General features: G+C 31.1%; 4 protein-coding genes across 6 annotated transcripts in view; 1 reads left to right on the forward strand and 3 right to left on the reverse strand.

Moving 5' to 3' along the window:
* The window catches only part of LOC134830382 (synaptic vesicle membrane protein VAT-1 homolog-like), a 37,443-nt gene extending 33,705 nt beyond the window's left edge, over window positions 1-3,738 (reverse strand). Inside the window, exon 1 of the mRNA XM_063843846.1 lies at window positions 3,674-3,738. The gene's annotated coding sequence lies outside the window, so the exon portion shown is untranslated. The remainder of the gene's footprint in view (window positions 1-3,673) is intronic.
* Window positions 3,739-4,352: 614 nt separating this feature from the next.
* On the forward strand, window positions 4,353-18,629 carry LOC134832130 (GPI ethanolamine phosphate transferase 2). The gene is made up of 7 exons (XM_063846032.1): window positions 4,353-4,826; window positions 4,884-5,543; window positions 5,603-5,793; window positions 5,845-6,081; window positions 16,903-17,685; window positions 18,136-18,314; window positions 18,396-18,629. The coding sequence occupies exons 1-7, from the start codon at window positions 4,436-4,438 to the stop codon at window positions 18,595-18,597; spliced, it is 2,643 nt and encodes an 880-aa protein (XP_063702102.1). The 5' UTR covers window positions 4,353-4,435; the 3' UTR covers window positions 18,598-18,629.
* On the reverse strand, window positions 8,904-11,208 carry LOC134832131 (uncharacterized). Its single transcript, XM_063846033.1, has 2 exons — window positions 9,845-11,208; window positions 8,904-9,783 (listed from the first exon to the last, which is right to left on the reverse strand). The coding sequence occupies exons 1-2, from the start codon at window positions 10,822-10,824 to the stop codon at window positions 9,111-9,113; spliced, it is 1,653 nt and encodes a 550-aa protein (XP_063702103.1). The 5' UTR covers window positions 10,825-11,208; the 3' UTR covers window positions 8,904-9,110.
* LOC134832133 (ester hydrolase C11orf54 homolog) lies at window positions 14,605-16,751 on the reverse strand. Of its 3 annotated transcripts, none has more exons than XM_063846034.1 (3): window positions 16,606-16,751; window positions 15,621-15,718; window positions 14,605-15,563 (listed from the first exon to the last, which is right to left on the reverse strand). In XM_063846034.1, the coding sequence occupies exons 2-3, from the start codon at window positions 15,700-15,702 to the stop codon at window positions 14,683-14,685; spliced, it is 963 nt and encodes a 320-aa protein (XP_063702104.1). In that variant the 5' UTR covers window positions 15,703-15,718; window positions 16,606-16,751; the 3' UTR covers window positions 14,605-14,682. The 3 variants fall into 3 exon arrangements, with proteins under 3 accessions (XP_063702104.1, XP_063702106.1, XP_063702105.1); XM_063846036.1 differs by lacking the exon at window positions 16,606-16,751 and adding an exon at window positions 16,162-16,330; XM_063846035.1 differs by lacking the exon at window positions 16,606-16,751 and adding an exon at window positions 16,142-16,219.
* Window positions 18,630-18,765: the final 136 nt, after the last annotated feature.

The raw sequence follows: 18,765 nt of genomic DNA on the forward strand, positions 1-18,765 counted from the left end.
ACCGAACAAAAGAACAAAAGTTTTTTGGGTCACTTTTTTGTAATGTGAGAAGGTTGTTTTGATGGAAGATGGTTTTTTGTTGGACAAGAATTTGACAAATGTTTGAAGGTTTGGAGACAAAATGTCTTAAAAAATTGATTTTTAGTGAAAAAATTATTTAAGAGTGAAATTTTCGTGACCTTGGAGCTTTAAATTTGACTTTAAAATTTTAAATTTTTCAAATTTTAATGAATTTTTGACAAATTTTGACAAAATTTAATTAATTTTTGATGTTAGAAGACAATTTTTAGATTAAAAATTACAAATTTAGTTAAAACTTGACTTTTAAACGAATTTTCTGAGCAAAAAGTCTTCTTAATTGACTGTAACTTGTCTTAAGATTTAAAATTTTTTTAATTTTTGCTACAATTTTGAGTTAAAATTAAGTAAACTGACCTGAATTTGGCTTTAAAATTTTTTTTTTTAAATTAATTTTAATGAATTTTTGTCAATTTTTAACAAGATTTAGCTATTTTTTGATGCTAAAAGACAATTTTTAGACTAAAATTCACAAATTAATGAAAAATATTTTAAAAATTTGACTTTTAAATTGATTTTCTGAGCAAAAATTCATCTTAATTGATTTCAATGTATCTAAAAATTTCAAAATCTTTTGATTTTTGTTACATTTTTGAAATATTTTTAGTGAAAATTAATTAAATTGACCAAATTTTCATCATTTAATGAAGCTCAAAAGATATTTTTTTGATTGAAAATCGGAAAAAATTAAAAATTTAAATTTTTTTATGTAAAAAATCCATCAGAAGTGACTTTTTCGATAAAAATTTGGTTTGAAAAATTAAAATTTTTAATTTTGTGGTTCAATTTAAAATATTTTTCTAACAAAAATGAAGTCATTAAACAATTTTTACTCCTTTAATTCCTAATTTCCTCAAAAATTTAAATTTCCATATTAAATCCTGAACAAAAAAATTTTCAAAGTCATCAAAAACCTTGACTTTGCTACCAATTACGCATATTTTTCGTTATCTCTATGAACCACTTTCTCGACTATTCCATTTATTCATGCTTTATTTTTTTTGTTAACACTGCACATTCTTATCTTGACGCGATCGTTAAACAAATTATTTACTTATGAAAGCACAAAACATTCGGAACGGACAAACAAACAAGTGTCGCGCAAGTGAGTGACGACAAAAAAATTAAAAATAAACAAATCATAAAGATCATTTTTTTCCTTGCCGTGTCGTAATTTGATCGACTTGTAGGCAAAAAATTGTGAAAAATGATCCCCGACGAGAATTTGTGAGGTCTCAAAAGGAATTTTTAATAATTTGACCTCTAAATTAACGAAAAAAAAGTCACTTTCCCCCTAATTTCGAGACAAATTAGTACAAGTACCAGCATTATGCCAGCTACAGACACAATTACGAACAATTTCCCATTATTAACAAATTTTTTTGATTGATTGATTTATTAGCAAGCAACAATATTGGAATTTCATTTGCTTGAGCGCTGCTATTGAAAAAACGCGCGCGCGGCCCATTGATGTGAAATTGAAGAAAAGAACGTAAAGTACAAATTGATGTGATGTGTGATCAACCAACCAAACATAATGACCATCATTTTCTCTTATTATTTTATTTATTTATATTTTTTGTGTGTATTTCAGTTTTTTGTTGCTCTCTACTTGTTACTTGCTTAGAGAAAAAAATATCGAGCAAACGCATTGACTCAGATCGAAGTTAATGACGACTTGATTGTACGATGACGATGACGACGACGAAGACGACTCCCTTTCCGTGAAATGTTGGTAATTAATTTTATTGCTTGAGACATTTTTTTTGTTCGTTTATTAATTTTTTTATTGTTTTTAAAACGATTACAGAAATTTATGAATTTTTTATGGAGTTAAAGGGGTGACGACGAACAGTTGTGAGTCATCGAAGTGACAGAAGTTGAACAGTGCAAAGGTTCCTTGACCTTTGGGAAAAGATTTTTTGATTGATTTTTAGGTTTTATGATTTAATTTGTTTAAAAATTAATATTTTTGGCGTGTATGGAGGTTTCTGGAAGCGAAAGTTGATTAAATTTGGTCGTTTTGATGACTTGAATGGCTTTTAATGAGCTCATAATATTAAAATTTTTACTTTTCAAAGCTATATTTTATAAATTTTTGCCTATTTTTAATAATAGAAGTCACTTTTTTATAAAATTTAAAACAAAAAAGTTCGTTTTCTATCAAATTTTTAACGAAAAAGTTCAGATTTATCAATTTTTGAACCAAGTTTAAATTTAATTAAAATTTTTATTGCAAAAAAAAATTTTTTGAAAAAATTTCTTGACACGAAGAGGAACTTTTAAGTGTTTCAAGGACCTTTTTTAGAGTTTTTCTGAATCAAAAAGTCTAAAATTTTTGGAATTTCTTCAAAAAATTGTTAAAATATTTTTTTTTTAAATCTTCAATTAGGCTTAAAAATTTCAAATAATTATAAAATAAAGTCGAAATTTGGCTTAAAAAATCAAAATTTAGCCGAAAAAAAATTTGAAATTTTTTTTTAAAAATTGAAAAAAATTTTAAAAAATTGAAGAAAAATATTCAAAAAGTTCAATTTTGACTCATTTTTCTACAATAAAAAAAATAATTTAAATAGAATTCTTATCTTTCGACATTGAAAAATTGTTCGTAATCCTTCAAAAAATCCAAATTTAAAAATTAAATTTCAAAAAAACTTTCAAATCCAGAACTTTTTTTGACAAAAAATTCACGTCATCGTGTAAATTTCTTCTCAAATCATTAAAATTCTCGAGAAAATTCTTCCGCTTAACGTAAACACTTTCCATCCATATGGATCGTTGTCGATTTTTTTTTTCTTCATTCATGGAAGAGAGAAGATTTTCTTCGGGCGTTTAATGATTGCAAACATGCGTTCCTCTTATTAATCTCGTATTGTTGTAATAAATAATACTTTAATAACATAAACAACACATTTAACGCGAGCGAGCTGATTTTAACGTAAATTTTCCATTTTTTTAATTATTTCGCATAATATTGGCGTGTGTTTGTTGCGGGACACTGGCCTAGCAACACTCACATAAATTAATAAATTTTTTTTCTTTCTGCGATGCGTTCAGAAGAGCATACAAGAGGAAAGATTGAAGCCATATGGTTGTAGAAGAGCAGCAACTCCGTTCAGTTTTTTTTTTTTTGCTGCCTTTTTTCCTTCCCTTCTTCTTCTCGTCCTCTATGCTCTTCGCCACTTTTGCGTACGAGCGCAATTCTTCTTTGCCACACCGAGTACGTTGCGCTACGGCAACACAAAGAATCAGACGACGCTTTGCAGAAATTTTTCATCCACCATATTTTTGACATTTTTGTCGCTTTTTTCAATGAAATTTCCGCGTTTCTTGCACTCAAACTGTCACAAAAACGTTACTGGATGCAATTATTTCGGCACTTTTTGCGGATTTGACGAATTTCACACAGATTTTTGGATTAAAGCTTTGCTCGCAGGAGTCCGGAAAAATTGCCGCCCATATAAAATTTAATTTTTTTTTGACACTTTTTGTATTTTTTCGAGCACTTTTTCACACATTTTTTGCACAAAATAAATAAAATGGGGAAAAATTAGCAAGAATTTTCCCTGAATTAAATTTTTAAATAAATAAATACCTTGAATCACTATGCACTTGATGCACACCGTTCAACTATTTTATTTAGAATGAAGGAGATTCAACGGGCGAACCAGTCGAAAAATGAATTTGCTGTGTGCTGATTCAGATTTTACGGGGCCCAGACGAGAAAGTCATTAAATGGGGACTATATGATACATGTATGATACTTTTGTTAAGGTATTTTTCGTTTGAATAACATTTTTGAACGTTTTAAGGTCAATTTTGAAGATTTTTTAATTTTTTGACAATTAGAGTCTTAAAATTTTTGTGAATTAATGATGTAGGACCCCCAAAAATCATGAATTTGTTAAATTTTTTGCTTGGTTTGGAATAATTGGAATAAATTTGAAGCTTTTTTGATGAAATCCGGACATTTTTTGATGAAATCGCTTCTACAATTCACTGAACTCTTGAAGTATAAGGCCTCAGGAACAGATTTCATCCTTCAAAATTAATTAAATTTAATTCAGGATCAATTTATCCTTGCTCCTTTAATTTTGTCAAGTCATTGTCACCTTAAAAAATTGCCTTTTATGCTAATTCAACCAATTTTGTGAGACGAATGAATTTGATAACTCAATTTCCTTTCACGCTAATTCAATTTGACAATGAGACGAATGAAATTGATTAACGGCTCCTTACAGGAATTCACAAAATCAGCTGTTTCAATAGAAAAACAAAACAAAAAGCCGGCTGGAATGAAAAATTTAACAAATTTTCATGTTTAACTCCGAAAAATTAAAACTAAAAGTGATGAAAAATGAAAATTGAAGCAACGGGCTACTTACTTTGGTCATATTTCTTGTTCATCTTCGTTTGTCTTCAGTTTTTTCGTGCATTTTTCCCGATCAACTTCTCATCAGGACTTGACCAGAACACTTCCGAAGGCTTTAACGAGTTGCAAGACATTCCCCATTTCGAGCGTTCGATTTTAATGATCATCGATGCCTTGCGATATGACTTTGTCGAGCAAATGCCCTTCACCAAACGACTCGTCAACGAGGAAAATGCCTGTTTAGTGAAGCTTAAAGTACATCCGCCAACAGTTACGATGCCAAAAATCAAGACAATTGTGTCGGGAAGTGTTCCGAGCTTCATTGACGTCGTGCTGAACTTGAATAATGGACAAGCGATGACGAGTGATAATTTATGTAAGTTGTCAAAATCGATTTTTTAAAGAAATTTTCATTAAATTTTTAATTTTTTAGTGCATCAAATGAAGAAAAACAACAAAAGTATCGTTTTTTACGGAGATAATGTGTGGACAAAGATGTTTCCTGCGAAAAACTTCTTCACGAGAAAAGGCGAGAACGTTGACTCATTTTTCGTAAACGACTTTTACGGAGGAGATAATAACATTTCACTCGCAATTCATAAGGAACTGAATACTTCCGATTGGGATCTCATGATTTTGCATTATCTCGGCTTAGATCACATTGGACACGTACTTGGAGCGCTAAATCCGACAATTGACGCGAAATTACGAGAAATGGACGGCATTGTTAACGAAATTTATGAAAATTTTATCAAAGATTATTCAGAAAATGTAATTTTTATTACCGGAGACCACGGAATGAGAGACGCTGGAGGCCATGGAGGAAGTTCTCAAGACGAAATTCAAGTTCCGTTAATCGTTTTAGGCGTAAATTGCGATAAAGTAACAGAAAATTACGATCAAACGGACTTAGCAACGACTGCGGCAGTATTATTAGGGTTAAATATCCCGGAAACAAGCAACGGAGCTGTGATTCCCGAACTTTTGAGTCATTTGAGTGACGAAGAGAAGCTTTTAGTGTTGAATCAAACATCACAACGGCTTTTGGAGAAGATTTCCAGCCAATTTGGATACGAAATTACAACGAATAGAGGTAAAAAATTCAATTTTATGTGAAAATTTGAACCTAAAATAATAAAATTTCTCTTTTAGAATTCTTTTTTCAACTGAACGAAGCAAGAAATGCTCACAACGAATACCTGACAACGAAAAATCCGGTACCTTTTATGACAGCAGCTCTCAAATATGCTTCAGCAAGTCAGGAAATGCGCTCTCTACTAACAGCTAATACCGTTAAATATGACATGAGCTCTATTTTGGTCTCAACTTTTGCAGCATTTACGGTAATTTTTAGTTTTTTCATTGAAAATTCGTCTCAAAATAATTTTTTGTAGATCACCTTGAAAATTATTGCCGTTATTTTTGGTCACGTGACTCATATTGAGTTCAAATCCAGTCCAAAAGCGATTTTAAAGCAGTTTTTCCTGATAATTTTCTCATGTATCCTCTCCAAAAGCATCACAACTGACCTTTCTTGGATGGATTTTTCCTGTGTAGTCATCACAATTTGGATTTCCGCATCGAATTTGCTGTACATAACGCAACGAAACAACCTCCATGCAATGTTAAAGGTGAGTTCAGATGTTCAAAGTACTACAACAGTCGATATTATGTTGCATCTGTTGTGTCATGCTTATGTCACGTTGCACTTGATTCCTATTTACCTTCCGTGCAGGTCGACATGCGTAGTTGTAAATAGCGTAGAAACGAGAGTAAAGTTCATTTTTCTCCGTTTCGTCGTACTTGCTGTACCGAGAAACGGTATTATATCCCCCTTTTTTCAGCAGAATTGTGTTACATATGCAATTCATTCTTTGAATTGAATAGAAAATCACTTGTGTGGATGTGTGTGTGTCCGTCTGGATTATGTTAAATAGAGAGATCAGTGCTATTCAAGCTGTTTCAAGGTTCTTTTTTTACGTTTTTGTTGTAAAAGTAGGTATGGTACTTGGTTTTATGGTGTTTGAACAATTGAAAGTTGCTTTGTTGATGGATTTTACAATGAAAATGAAATTATTTTTGTCATAAAACATGCTGAGTTATTGTTTTAAATTAAATTTTTTGTGAAAAGGATCTGATTTTATTGAACTTTAACTCGTATTTTATGGAATCAGGTCAATTTTTCTTCATTTTTTATAAGTCTTTATTAGAAAATTTTTTAAAAATATAAAAAAAAAATGAAAATTAATCTTGATTTTTTAAATATTTTTATTTTTTAATGATTTTATAAGCTTCGCATTGAAAAATTTTGAAGTTTAAAAAAAATCTTTTAGAAAAGTAAATTAAACTGATGAAAGATATTACTTTTTTTTTATAAAATTTGCAAGTTTAAAAAAAAATTCCTCATAATTCAATTCTTTAATTATTTTTCAAAAATTTGGCCAAAAGTTAATTAATTAAAAAAAAATAATTTTTTTTTTCAAATTTTCTTAGAATAATTATAAGGATGTGATTCGAAAAATTTGCTTAAAAAATATAATATTTTTTAATATTAGGCGAATAAATTTAATATATCAATTTTTTGTCACCCCCCTTCCTATTTTGTCAAAAAAATTCAGGGGAAAAAATAAAAATTAAATTAAAAAATTAAATATTTTTGACATTTTTTTTTAAATTTTATTGAAAAATTTGAACGATAAAATCATACAAAAATCAAAAAAATTTGCAAAAAATTTAGCTTTCAAAAAATTTTGGTTTGACCAAAAAATTTTTTTTTTTTAAAATTTTTATAGAAATTTTGTTTGAAAAATCTTTACTGTTGTTTTGAAAATAATTTAATAAAAAGTAAATTGTTAAGAATCATTTTTTTTAAAAACGTTAAAAAATTGTCAAAAAAAATTCAAAAATATTTAATTTTTATTATTTCCCCTCAAAAATTTGGAAAAATCATGGGACAAAAAATGAATTTATTAAATTTATTCGCCTTAAAATTAATTAATATTTTTAATTAATTTTTAAAAAAAAATAATTTTTTTTTTTTTTTTTTTGTAAAATTTTTACTCAATGACTTTGTCAATTTTTTTCAATTTGTTTTTTTTTCAAAATTTTAATCAAAAAATTTCATATTAATTTTTTTTTTTAAATTTGTATTTTTAGGAGCTTTTACTTAAGAAAACAATCCTAAAAACCTAAAAAAAATTGTCAAAAATATTTTTTTTTTATTTTTAGGAGTAAATATTACAAACTGCGTCAATTTTAAATCTATCGTGATTAATAATATGAAAAATATGAACAAGAACTTGTCGAAATCGAAGTGAAAAGAAGAAAATTAAACATATCACATCATCAGAAGAGCAACTTTTTGAAATTTTCAGACCGAAGACATGAAATTTTACTCAAAACTTGAAAAAGTAGCATGAAGACCGAAATTAAACAAATTGATTCATTGTAAATAACTCCTTTTTCCATCAATTTCAACACATTTTTTTTTATCAAAAAATCAACAAAATTTTTTTTATTTAAAATCAACAAACTTCGCAAAGAACGACTTTTGATTAGATAAGAAATATTTTAATACAATCCAACATCGACATCATGCGATGAAATTCAAACATTGATAATGCATCATTAGCGCTACTACCTTTTACTTTACTTTTACACAATCCACTGTGAATTTCATCATTTGCGACAATTTAATTTTTTTTTCTTCTAAGAAATCAAGTTCTAAAAATATTCTCGAGAGAAAGGTAGCCAACAATTGTTTATTATTTACATTTTTTTTTTAGAAATCTCATAAAAGTTGCATATTTGGCACCAACACAGTCTTAAATTTTTTTTACCTCTTTGTATGAAGAAAGGTTCCTTTTTATTCATAATCCTCTTTTATTATAAGGACAATTTTCTGTACCTACAACCGAGGAATTGCAGCAAAGTACATAAGAAGCACTACGACAGAGGCACGACGCTGATGGCACAGCTGATTATTCGAGATGAGCGAGAGGGCACGTGAATTTTCCATTGAACGAAGCGAGAAGGCGAGATGTACATAAGGCAGCACGTGTAAATAAACCATCCGTGCGACGCATGGAGGTACATGCGTGTCTGTGTGTGAATTATGTATAAATGGAGTATTTTCTAACAAAACATGTTCTGTGTTCGCTGCTGGCTCGCTCGCATGATGATGACAAAAAAAAAGACGAAGAATTGGGTATCGTTGGGACCCATTTTGATTTTTTTTATTTCACCATCGTTCTGCGTTTGGGTTGATTATCTCTGTGCTGTTGCGTAGAAGGTATTTCCTTTCGTTGTTCGTTTTTGGGGGATAATGATTTTTGTGTGTGAATTTCAAAAGGAACGCATTTCGGAGTTACGTCTTACTTTTTTTACGGTATGCATGCGAAGAAGAACTGCATTAATTTTGGTTATTATTTATTTTATTTATTATTATCTTTAATATATACGTTACTTTGTATTTTTTGTACAAAAGTGATTTTTTTTGTTGTCTTACGGTTCTAGACGTTTTTCTTTAATTTTTTGTTTAGTAGTAATATATGACGTTGAAATTCAACACAAAATGTTTCGCTTAAAAAGAGGTATTTCTATTTCTTAGTATTTCTGTTTCGTTTCATTCTCAAAAAATTTTTCACTCCGACTGCTGTTTTTACATCTGGTTAATTGTTCGCTGGTCGAAGAAGTCGCGTGGAAACTCGTATCGCCCAATTTGATGAAATTCCTGGGTCAGGAATGACGATGGGAGGATGCTCGTAAGGGCAGCGCGTGACGTCGTCGGTACACTCAGTTGCAATGCCGACGGAATTGCCGTCACAGCTCTCAGGGCGTGTTGTTGCTGCTGCTGCTGTAACGGCACCGGTGGTTGTTGTCGCAATAACGGCGTTGCATGAATGAGTCGCGGCGGATTTTGACTCGTCGAAGGACCTCGTCCGTGATCTGACGTCGCTCCTGCATTATTCATGTGACTGTAGCATGCTTGTAGCTTCGAATCCAAGCTCCGACATTGCGTTTCGTACTTTTTTGCACGTTCCCGTGCCACTTCTAGCTCCGCACGGAGTCGCTTCAGCTCGGGATCCGCTTTGACTTGTATCACACGACGTGCATACAGCGTTCGAATGTGCTTCACTTCCACTTTGGTACGACAAACGGGACATAGACGAAGTTTTTGTTGCGCATGTTGGTCATTTAGCCACTTTTTCAGGCACGAATCGCCGAACAAGTGACCGCACTTGAGCGAAACGAGGGAATGTTTGCCGGATTCCTCCCACGGCTCGTAGCAAATGGGGCATTCGTCGCCGTCGAGGTCGTTTTCGAGGTAAGATCTGAGAAAAATTTTTATAAAATTACAAAAAAATCAAGAAAAACAGCTTTAAATCAACTTACATCTTCCGTTTTGCACAAAACGACACGCCATCAGTCTGTGTCTCCATATCTTTCTTTTCGGGTTTCAAATCGCAGCCTGTTTGGGTACCCATGCTATTGGTCAAGTGCGAAACAAAGAGTCCGCTTGTGGGTTTGGAAAAGTCCTGCGTCGTCCCTGTTGCCAGCATCGAGCGATTTTGTATCGTTGCAAAGTCCGAATGATGATGCGGATCGGTGGGCAGATGCATCGGAGGCGGCAGATCGAATTGACATCCGAAATGATCGTCGAGCAAATCCAAAATTGGTGTGAGATGTTCGTCGTCGGGCATCATCGCACTAACAGAAGGTTCGGACAAACGTGGCGGTCCCGGAAAGTCACTCGTGGATGAGGTGTTTGTGCTGCTGCTGCTCGTGCTACTCGTTGGCTGAATCACGGATTTGTGGAGCTTTTGAGGTAACCGCTTGGGCTTTGGTATCGGTTCGTCGGAATTTACTATTTGTACGTCGCCGTCGTCGTCGTCGCCGAGTAATTCAATTGTTTCTATTGGCTGCACTACGAGAATGACATCATCATCGGTATCGGTGTCTTCGAGGGCGAAAGATTCCGACACGTCGACACTGATTGTTGGCACATCGTCGTTACTGCTACTCCTAAGATTACTACTGATATTGTTGTTTGCACTTCTACTGTTGTCGTCGACGATTAGCGAGACCCCCTCCGAGTCATTGACACGACCTGTGGCTACGTCTTCCGCTACGCTCCGCGGACTGTTTGCCACTGAGCTATTTCTACTGCTATTCACATCCATTACCTTGCTGGCGATCGTCGTCGTTGCTGCAACACTGCCCATTTCCACGATATTTTCTCTCCTACTAGCAGCCATTGTGGTGATTAAATTCATGCCAAAATCGAATTCCTCATCGGATGCAGCCAAAACCACATCGGGCAACGTCGACGAGGGCATCGTGCCATTTCTGCCGATTTCTACCTCACTACTCATAACTTTTTCCAATGTTCTAGCAATTATTTCGGGCTTTTTCACAATTTTTTCTTCTCATTTGACTTTAATCATTAAAATATCGAATGCAATGTATTACATACTCGATTCTCGTACACATACACGTACAGCGAGAAGTATATAATGTAAAGTGTTCTCTACCTACAGCTGTGTACCTCTATTATATCGAATCAGCAAGATGGTGTTCGTTTACGCATTCCAATTCATAATTTTTTAAAATGTTTTGTCAATTTTTCATTCACTTCCAATCGATATGCGTTCTCACTCCAGCGTTCTCGCACTCTTTGTCACTTAATTTTTACTTTTTTCCCGATTATTGCGACACTGGGTTCTAATTTTCCTCGAGGAGACAATTAAAAGTCGATCTGAAACGTACTAAACTAATAACTTTATGTACAATTTACTTCTGTTTTTATGTCTCTGGCAGTACACGTGCATATATTGTGTGAGAACGATTCGAATTTCACATGAAGTAGAGCGAGACAAATAAATGAAAAGAGGGAGAGACAAGATGTCTTTTGATAGGTTCGTTGTCAGGATTTTAGCCAATACGTGATGGGAATTCAAAAATTTTAATCGTTGAAATTGAACAAAAGAATAATTATATGAGTAAAAAGCAAAGCCTACTTAAATTGCCATATCAGGTAGATTTCCATGAATTCAAGAATAATCAGTATATGAAAATTGTAGATAAATTTTAATCTATGTGAATTGAGGTTTTGCAGTTTTATGTTATAAAATGATTAAAAATGATAAATTAGAGCCCTCTGACAAATTTTTATCCGTTTGGAGCAAGATTTCACAAAAATGGGTTTGACACAGTTTTTGACACAGTTTTTTTGCTCTTGATTTAGTTTTTAAAACAAAACTATGTCAAAGAAAAATTTTTTTTTCAGTTTCAATTTTTTGGCAGTTTTGAGTTATAAAATGATTAAAAATGATAAATTAGAGCCCTCTGACAAATTTTTATCCGTTTGGAGCAAGATTTCACAAAAATGGGTTTGACACAGTTTTTGACACAGTTTTTTTGCTCTTGATTTAGTTTTTAAAACAAAACTATGTCAAAGAAAAATTTTTTTTTCAGTTTCAATTTTTTGGCAGTTTTGAGTTATAAAATGATTAAAAATGATAAATTAGAGCCCTCTGACAAATTTTTATCCGTTTGGAGCAAGATTTCACAAAAATGGGTTTGACACAGTTTTTGACACAGTTTTTTTGCTCTTGATTTAGTTTTTAAAACAAAACTATGTCAAAGAAAAATTTTTTTTTCAGTTTCAATTTTTTGGCAGTTTTGAGTTATAAAATGATTAAAAATGATAAATTAGAGCCCTCTGACAAATTTTTATCCGTTTGGAGCAAGATTTCACAAAAATGGGTTTGACACAGTTTTTTTGCTCTTGATTTAGTTTTTAAAACAAAACTATGTCAAAGAAAAATTTTTTTTTCAGTTTCAATTTTTTGGCAGTTTTGAGTTATAAAATGATTAAAAATGATAAATTAGAGCCCTCTGACAAATTTTTATCCGTTTGGAGCAAGATTTCACAAAAATGGGTTTGACACAGTTTTTGACACAGTTTTTTTGCTCTTGATTTAGTTTTTAAAACAAAACTATGTCAAAGAAAAATTTTTTTTTCAGTTTCAATTTTTTGGCAGTTTTGAGTTATAAAATGATTAAAAATGATAAATTAGAGCCCTCTGACAAATTTTTATCCGTTTGGAGCAAGATTTCACAAAAATGGGTTTGACACAGTTTTTGACACAGTTTTTTTGCTCTTGATTTAGTTTTTAAAACAAAACTATGTCAAAGAAAAAAATTTTTATCAGTTTCAATTTTTTGGCAGTTTTGAGTTATAAAATGATTAAAAATGATAAATTAGAGCCCTCTGACAAATTTTTATCCGTTTGGAGCAAGATTTCACAAAAATGGGTTTGACACAGTTTTTGACACAGTTTTTTTGCTCTTGATTTAGTTTTTAAAACAAAACTATGTCAAAGAAAAAAATTTTTTTCAGTTTCAATTTTTTGGCAGTTTTGAGTTATAAAATGATTAAAAATGATAAATTAGAGCCCTCTGACAAATTTTTATCCATTTGGAGCAAGATTTGTCAAAAATGGCTTTGACACAGTTTTTGACACAGTTTTTTTGCTCTTGATTTAGTTTTTAAAACAAAACTATGTCAAAGAAAAAAATTTTTTTCAGTTTCAATTTTTTGGCAGTTTTGAGTTATAAAATGATTAAAAATGATAAATTAGAGCCCTCTGACAAATTTTTATCCGTTTGGAGTCAAAAAAAAAATGGCAGTTTTGACAAAATGATTAAAAATTTTAGAGCCCTCTGACAAATTTTCATCCATTTGGAGCACAAAAATGGCTTTGACACAGTTTTTGACACAGTTTTGCTCTTGATTTAGTTTTGAAAAAAAAACTATGTCAAAGAAAAAAATTTTTTTCAGTTTCAATTTTTTAGCAGTTTTGAGTTATAAAATGATTAAAAATGATAAATTAGAGCCCTTTGACAAATTTTTATCCATTTGGAGCAAGATTTGTCAAAAATGGCTTTGACACAGTTTTTGACACAGTTTTTGACACAGTTTTGCTCTTGATTTAGTTTTGAAAAAAAAACTATGTCAAAGAAAAAAATTTTTTTCAGTTTCAATTTTTTAGCAGTTTTGAGTTATAAAATGATTAAAAATGATAAATTAGAGCCCTTTGACAAATTTTTATCCATTTGGAGCAAGATTTGTCAAAAATGGCTTTGACACAGTTTTTGACACAGTTTTGCTCTTGATTTAGTTTTGAAAAAAAAAACTATGTCAAAGAAAAAAATTTTTTTCAGTTTCAATTTTTTAGCAGTTTTGAGTTATAAAATGATTAAAAATGATAAATTAGAGCCCTTTGACAAATTTTTATCCATTTGGAGCAAGATTTGTCAAAAATGGCTTTGACACAGTTTTGCTCTTTTTCAAAAAAAAAACTATGTCAAAGAAAAAAATTTTTTTCAGTTTCAATTTTTTAGCAGTTTTGTTTTGCACAGTTTTTGACTTGATTTAGTTTTGAAAAAAAAACTATGTCAAAGAAAAAAATTTTTTTCAGTTTCAATTTTTTGGCAGTTTTGAGTTATAAAATGATTAAAAATGATAAATTAGAGCCCTCTGACAAATTTTTATCCATTTGGAGCAAGATTTGACAAAAATTGCTTTGACACAGTTTTTGACACAGTTTCTTTGCTCTTGATTTAGTTTTTAAAACAAAACTATGTCAAAGAAAAAATTTTTTTCAGTTTCAATTTTTTGGCAGTTTTGAGTTATAAAATGATTAAAAATGATAAATTAGAGCCCTTTGACAAATTTTTATCCATTTGGAGCAAGATTTGTCAAAAATTGCTTTGACACAGTTTTTGACACAGTTTTTTTGCTCTTGATTTAGTTTTCAAAACAAAACTATGTCAAAGAAAATTTTTTTTTTCAGTTTCAATTTTTTGGCAGTTTTCAGTTATAAAATGATTAAAAATGATAAATTAGAGCCCTCTGATAAATTTTTATCCATTTGGAGCAAGATTTGACAAAAATTGCTTTGACACGGTTTTTGACACAGTTTCTTTGCTCTTGATTTAGTTTTTAAAACAAAACTATGTCAAAGAAAAAATTTTTTTCAGTTTCAATTTTTTGGCAGTTTTCAGTTATAAAATGATTAAAAATGATAAATTAGAGCCCCTCTGAAAAAAAACAATGCCCCATTTTGCCTCTCATACGTCAATGCATAAAAATTCTTCATTTTAACCACTTCCCTTATTTATTTCATATAAAAATAGTTTAAATGCTTCTGAAAATCCTTAAAATTCTAATCTCGTCCAAATTTGTGAGTAATCACTGGTTTATCTACACGAACAACTTTTTCTGCAACAACAAAATATCCTTCATACTCGACCGTATCTGGAGTTGTATCATTATGATAATGTCCTCCCCATTTTCCTTCGTGCGAAAAACTATGAAAATGTTGAAGACGCAAATCCAAATCCGCCTCATCCGTTACAAGAGTTCCTACGTTGATGAGTTTCGCTGGCATTTCATAAAATTTAAGCCATGTGTTGAGTTCTTCCTCTGTCGTAATCGGAGTTTTGGAAAAATCTCTCATGACGTGTTGTTTAGCTGCTCCTTCTTTCAACAAAAATGTTCCTCCAAGTCCGACAGTTTCTTTGTAATGCTCCGTTAGACATTTCCGAATGCTTGCGATGAAGTCTAAATTTCCTGTGCGTTTTTTGCAATGCACTTTGAGGACTTTTCCTTGCTTTCCTTCACTCAAAAGCAAATTTCCCAATAAGGCACATCGCGTTTCATGCGGCGGTAATTTGTGCAAGTGACAATCGAGATTCGCATCGACTTGGGCAACGTGTGAATTGTTGCAAACGGAGTCGTCAGCGTTGACTTTGAAGTTGAAGATGCCTTCGACGTTCGTTCCGAGATGCGGAAAAGGACCAGCGCCGGCGCCAATGACAAGCAGTTCGGAAGAAGGCAAAGCTTTTTTGCACATGGATTTCGTGTCGTAAAGTTTGCTGCGATCAACGAGCGGGAGAAGATATGGAGGTCCGCCAACTTCGAGGAGTAGAGGATTTCCGCAAATTCCCTCGGATGCCAAATGGAAAGGAGCCTTTTTGAGATTAGGACAATCGACGACATCAACGGAAACGGTAGCGAAATTGGATGTTAAGCCAGAAGTGAGAACTGTGAGAAGAAAAATTGGTAAAAATTTTAAAAATTATTAAATTTTATAAATTTTACCTTTTTTGACATCATCTAAACTCGGTTGAAGCAAGTTTTTGCTTTCGTATTGGAGAAAATTGGAATCCAAAGTTGCCGCCATTCTGGAACTGAAATATCTGAAATGCGAATTTTTGTTAATTAAAGCAATAATTGGATGAAAAAATGTTAAAAAACTTTCAAAAAGTCAATTTTAAGTAGAAAATTAGAAAGTTTATTGAAAAATTTGATTAAAAATTAACAGACTTAGTCGAAAAATTTTTAGTTTTATTGCATTTTAGTTCAAATTTTAAAGAAATTTTATTATTTTTATTCAAATTTTTAACTTGAAAGCAATTTTCGAGAAATTTGAAGTCCTCGAATCAAAAACTTCTGAAAGTTTTGACTTAAAATACCCAAAAAGTAATTGAAAATTAACTTGAAAAATTTTTAAATAATAAAATTTATTAATTTTTATCCATTTTGAGTCTGAATTTCAAATAATTTTAACAAAATTCACTTAAAAATTGAATTTTTGATTCAGAAATTGACTTCTCAAGTACCAAAAAATACTTCAACTGACTTTCACGTCTTAATAACTTCAAAATTTCTTCAAAACTGTTCCTCTTCTATCAACTACTTTAATTAAAAACCCTTTTTTCTTATCATTTATCGTCTAGTTTTTTATATCACGTCTTATATGCACTTCAAACCGCATCTTTGGCCGAAGAAAACACTTGAGCGCTTCAAATTCAAACAACAACAAAAGTCGTAAACAATAATCACACGGCAGCTCCTGATAATAAACGTTCCGTAGATAGCAAAGTGAGCTATTTGTCTTGCTTTAATGGCATATTTATACAAACAAAACACATTTTTTTTAATTAACCAACGCTCTTATCACTTTAATTTTATTTACTCTTCATTCGTTTTTCGTTGAGACGAATAAAAAAATGAATGAGAGAGTTGAATTTTAATCGACTTGATCAATTTTTCGATTATTTTATGAATTTTCTATTGAATTTACCTTTTTTCTTGATGATTTTAGGATTTTTTCAAGACTATAAGACGTTGAGGGAACAAAAATAAATGCAAAAATCCCTGATGGAACGATCCGTGATCAGATAATTCACTGAATGGACTGTTTTTGTGCGTTTCGTATCACTAATTGAATCAAATTGAATGTGATATCGCAATAATACACAAGCGAACATATGATTTTTCGCTCCCCTTTTGTATTTCAAGCAGCGATTTCTCTCTCTCACTTTTGATTTTGTACGATAAATGAGTAAATTAACCGTTTTCTTTCGTTTTTTACTTGCAGGTTTATCAAAATTTTCAAAATTTGACGTTGTTGCAGCTTGTTTTGGTCGTTCTTTATGCATTCCATGCCATTTCTTTGGTTTCCAGCTCTTACGTGGAAGAAGAACATCAAACGTGGTACTTTTTCTTCAACACATTTTGCGTCGTTTTGTTCCTGACAGACGTAAAATCGACTTTTACGACGCAAATTCGACCTCAATGGCGCACTAAATTGCTTGAATGGATGATTTTCTTTGGCACGCATATTTTTGCAAGAAGATTAAATCAAACGGGCGACAAATGGATCAACGTTCCCGATGTCGGAGATTTCCTCGTGATGCCAGAAAATAAATTTTTGTTGACAATTTTTGTAATTTTCGGCGAAATTTTGTTGTTTCGAAGCGTTTTTAGTGAAGCATGGTCGAAATGGACCTCAATATCTGTTGGAGGATGTCTCGTAGCAATATTCGCTTATAGGGCAAGTTCAGGCGTTTTGTTGCCAAATATAGACCAAAGGCATTCAGATGCGTGTTTAGCAGCATTTTGGATCGGAATCGGGCTGATTTTGCTGTCGACAGTTACAAACAAGGAAATTTCCAAGATGAAAATTTTCGTTGTGACGATCGTTTTGGTGTCAGCTCTCATCCATAAGCCTCATAATATAATTTTAAATGCAATTTTGGTCATTACAAGCAGATTCGTGACATATAAAATAAAGGAAACCATGTTCTCGAAGGAACCTGACTCTAGTTTGATGATTATTTTGATTCATTTTTGCATGGGAAAGGTCTTCTACTTTTATCAGGTGAGATTTTTTTGCATTTAAATTTAATTTTTAATAAATTTCTCGTACTCTTAATGGCAAAAAGCCAATTCGGGCAAGAAATTTTTGAAAAATTTTATTAAAAAAGTTAAAATAGAATCAAAATATTTCGGTTTTAGACATTTTCAGTACATTTTGAGATCAAAATTTCAAAAAATTCTGATGAATTTCTTTAAATTTTTTTTTTATAAAGAGCAACTTTGAGGAAACTTATTCTTATTTTTTTAAATTTTCTTAAAAATATTTTAAATTTACTAAACGTTTCAAAAAATTTACTACAAATTTTGACTCAAAATAAGAAAAAATGTTTGAAAATTGGCAAAATTTGTCTAAATCTGACTTAAATCAACAAATTTAGACAATTTGATTATTTTTGACTCATAAATTTCAATAAAAATCTAATTTTTTCTAATAAATTTCTTGATTTTTTAGGGAAATTCCAACAGTTTGGCAACAATTGACTTGACAGCAGGCTATGTAGGTCTTCATCACTTTTCTTTTGCAGCAGTTGGGGTCTTGTTAACTCTTAATACCTTCAATGGACAAATTTTAAGCTTCCTGTTGTTGATTAAAAATTCAATGAAAAAGTCTTCTGGAAAAGAAAATACTAAGTAAGCCTTCATTTTTAAAAATATTTCGTTAAAATCTTGAATTTTTTTATGACATCTAATATTTTTTTTAATTTTTTTCAGGAAATTTTCTTGTGATATGTTACTAAAAACGTACATCGTGCTAACAACTACTCCTATTTGCTTTTATTTGGTTGTGATGATACTTTTTCGGTATCATTTATTCATCTGGACAGTATTTTCACCCAAATTATTGTATAAGTTTTATGTGATGTTGTTGAATTTTGTGATGACATCTTCAGTATTTGTGTTGAATAAAGTTTAAAATTAAACATTTACATGCCAAAGAGGGCTCCGTGCTACAAAAAAAAATATTTAAAATTTTATTTAGCATAAAATATTATAAAAAAAATAAATAAATTTTTCAATTTTTTTTAAATAATGATAATTTTGCTAAATTTTTAAATAAATTTTTGAAAAATAATTTTTTTAA

Source organism: Culicoides brevitarsis, chromosome 2, assembly GCF_036172545.1.
Source record: "Culicoides brevitarsis isolate CSIRO-B50_1 chromosome 2, AGI_CSIRO_Cbre_v1, whole genome shotgun sequence".
NCBI classification, from domain to species: Eukaryota; Metazoa; Arthropoda; class Insecta; order Diptera; family Ceratopogonidae; genus Culicoides; species Culicoides brevitarsis.

Excerpts from the sequence above, each read along its gene's own strand:
- LOC134832130 (XM_063846032.1), top strand. The coding sequence starts at position 4,436 with ATGAAAATTGAAGCAACGGGCTACTTACTTTGGTCATATTTCTTGTTC. Across the intron at positions 4,827-4,883 it reads GATGACGAGTGATAATTTAT|TGCATCAAATGAAGAAAAAC; the intron begins GTAAGTTGTCAA and ends TTAATTTTTTAG. Across the intron at positions 18,315-18,395 it reads TCTGGAAAAGAAAATACTAA|GAAATTTTCTTGTGATATGT; the intron begins GTAAGCCTTCAT and ends AATTTTTTTCAG.
- LOC134832131 (XM_063846033.1), bottom strand. The coding sequence starts at position 10,824 with ATGAGTAGTGAGGTAGAAATCGGCAGAAATGGCACGATGCCCTCGTCG. Across the intron at positions 9,784-9,844 it reads TTTTGTGCAAAACGGAAGAT|ATCTTACCTCGAAAACGACC; the intron begins GTAAGTTGATTT and ends AATTTTTCTCAG.
- LOC134832133 (XM_063846034.1), bottom strand. The coding sequence starts at position 15,702 with ATGGCGGCAACTTTGGATTCCAATTTTCTCCAATACGAAAGCAAAAAC. Across the intron at positions 15,564-15,620 it reads TTTAGATGATGTCAAAAAAG|TTCTCACTTCTGGCTTAACA; the intron begins GTAAAATTTATA and ends TTCTTCTCACAG.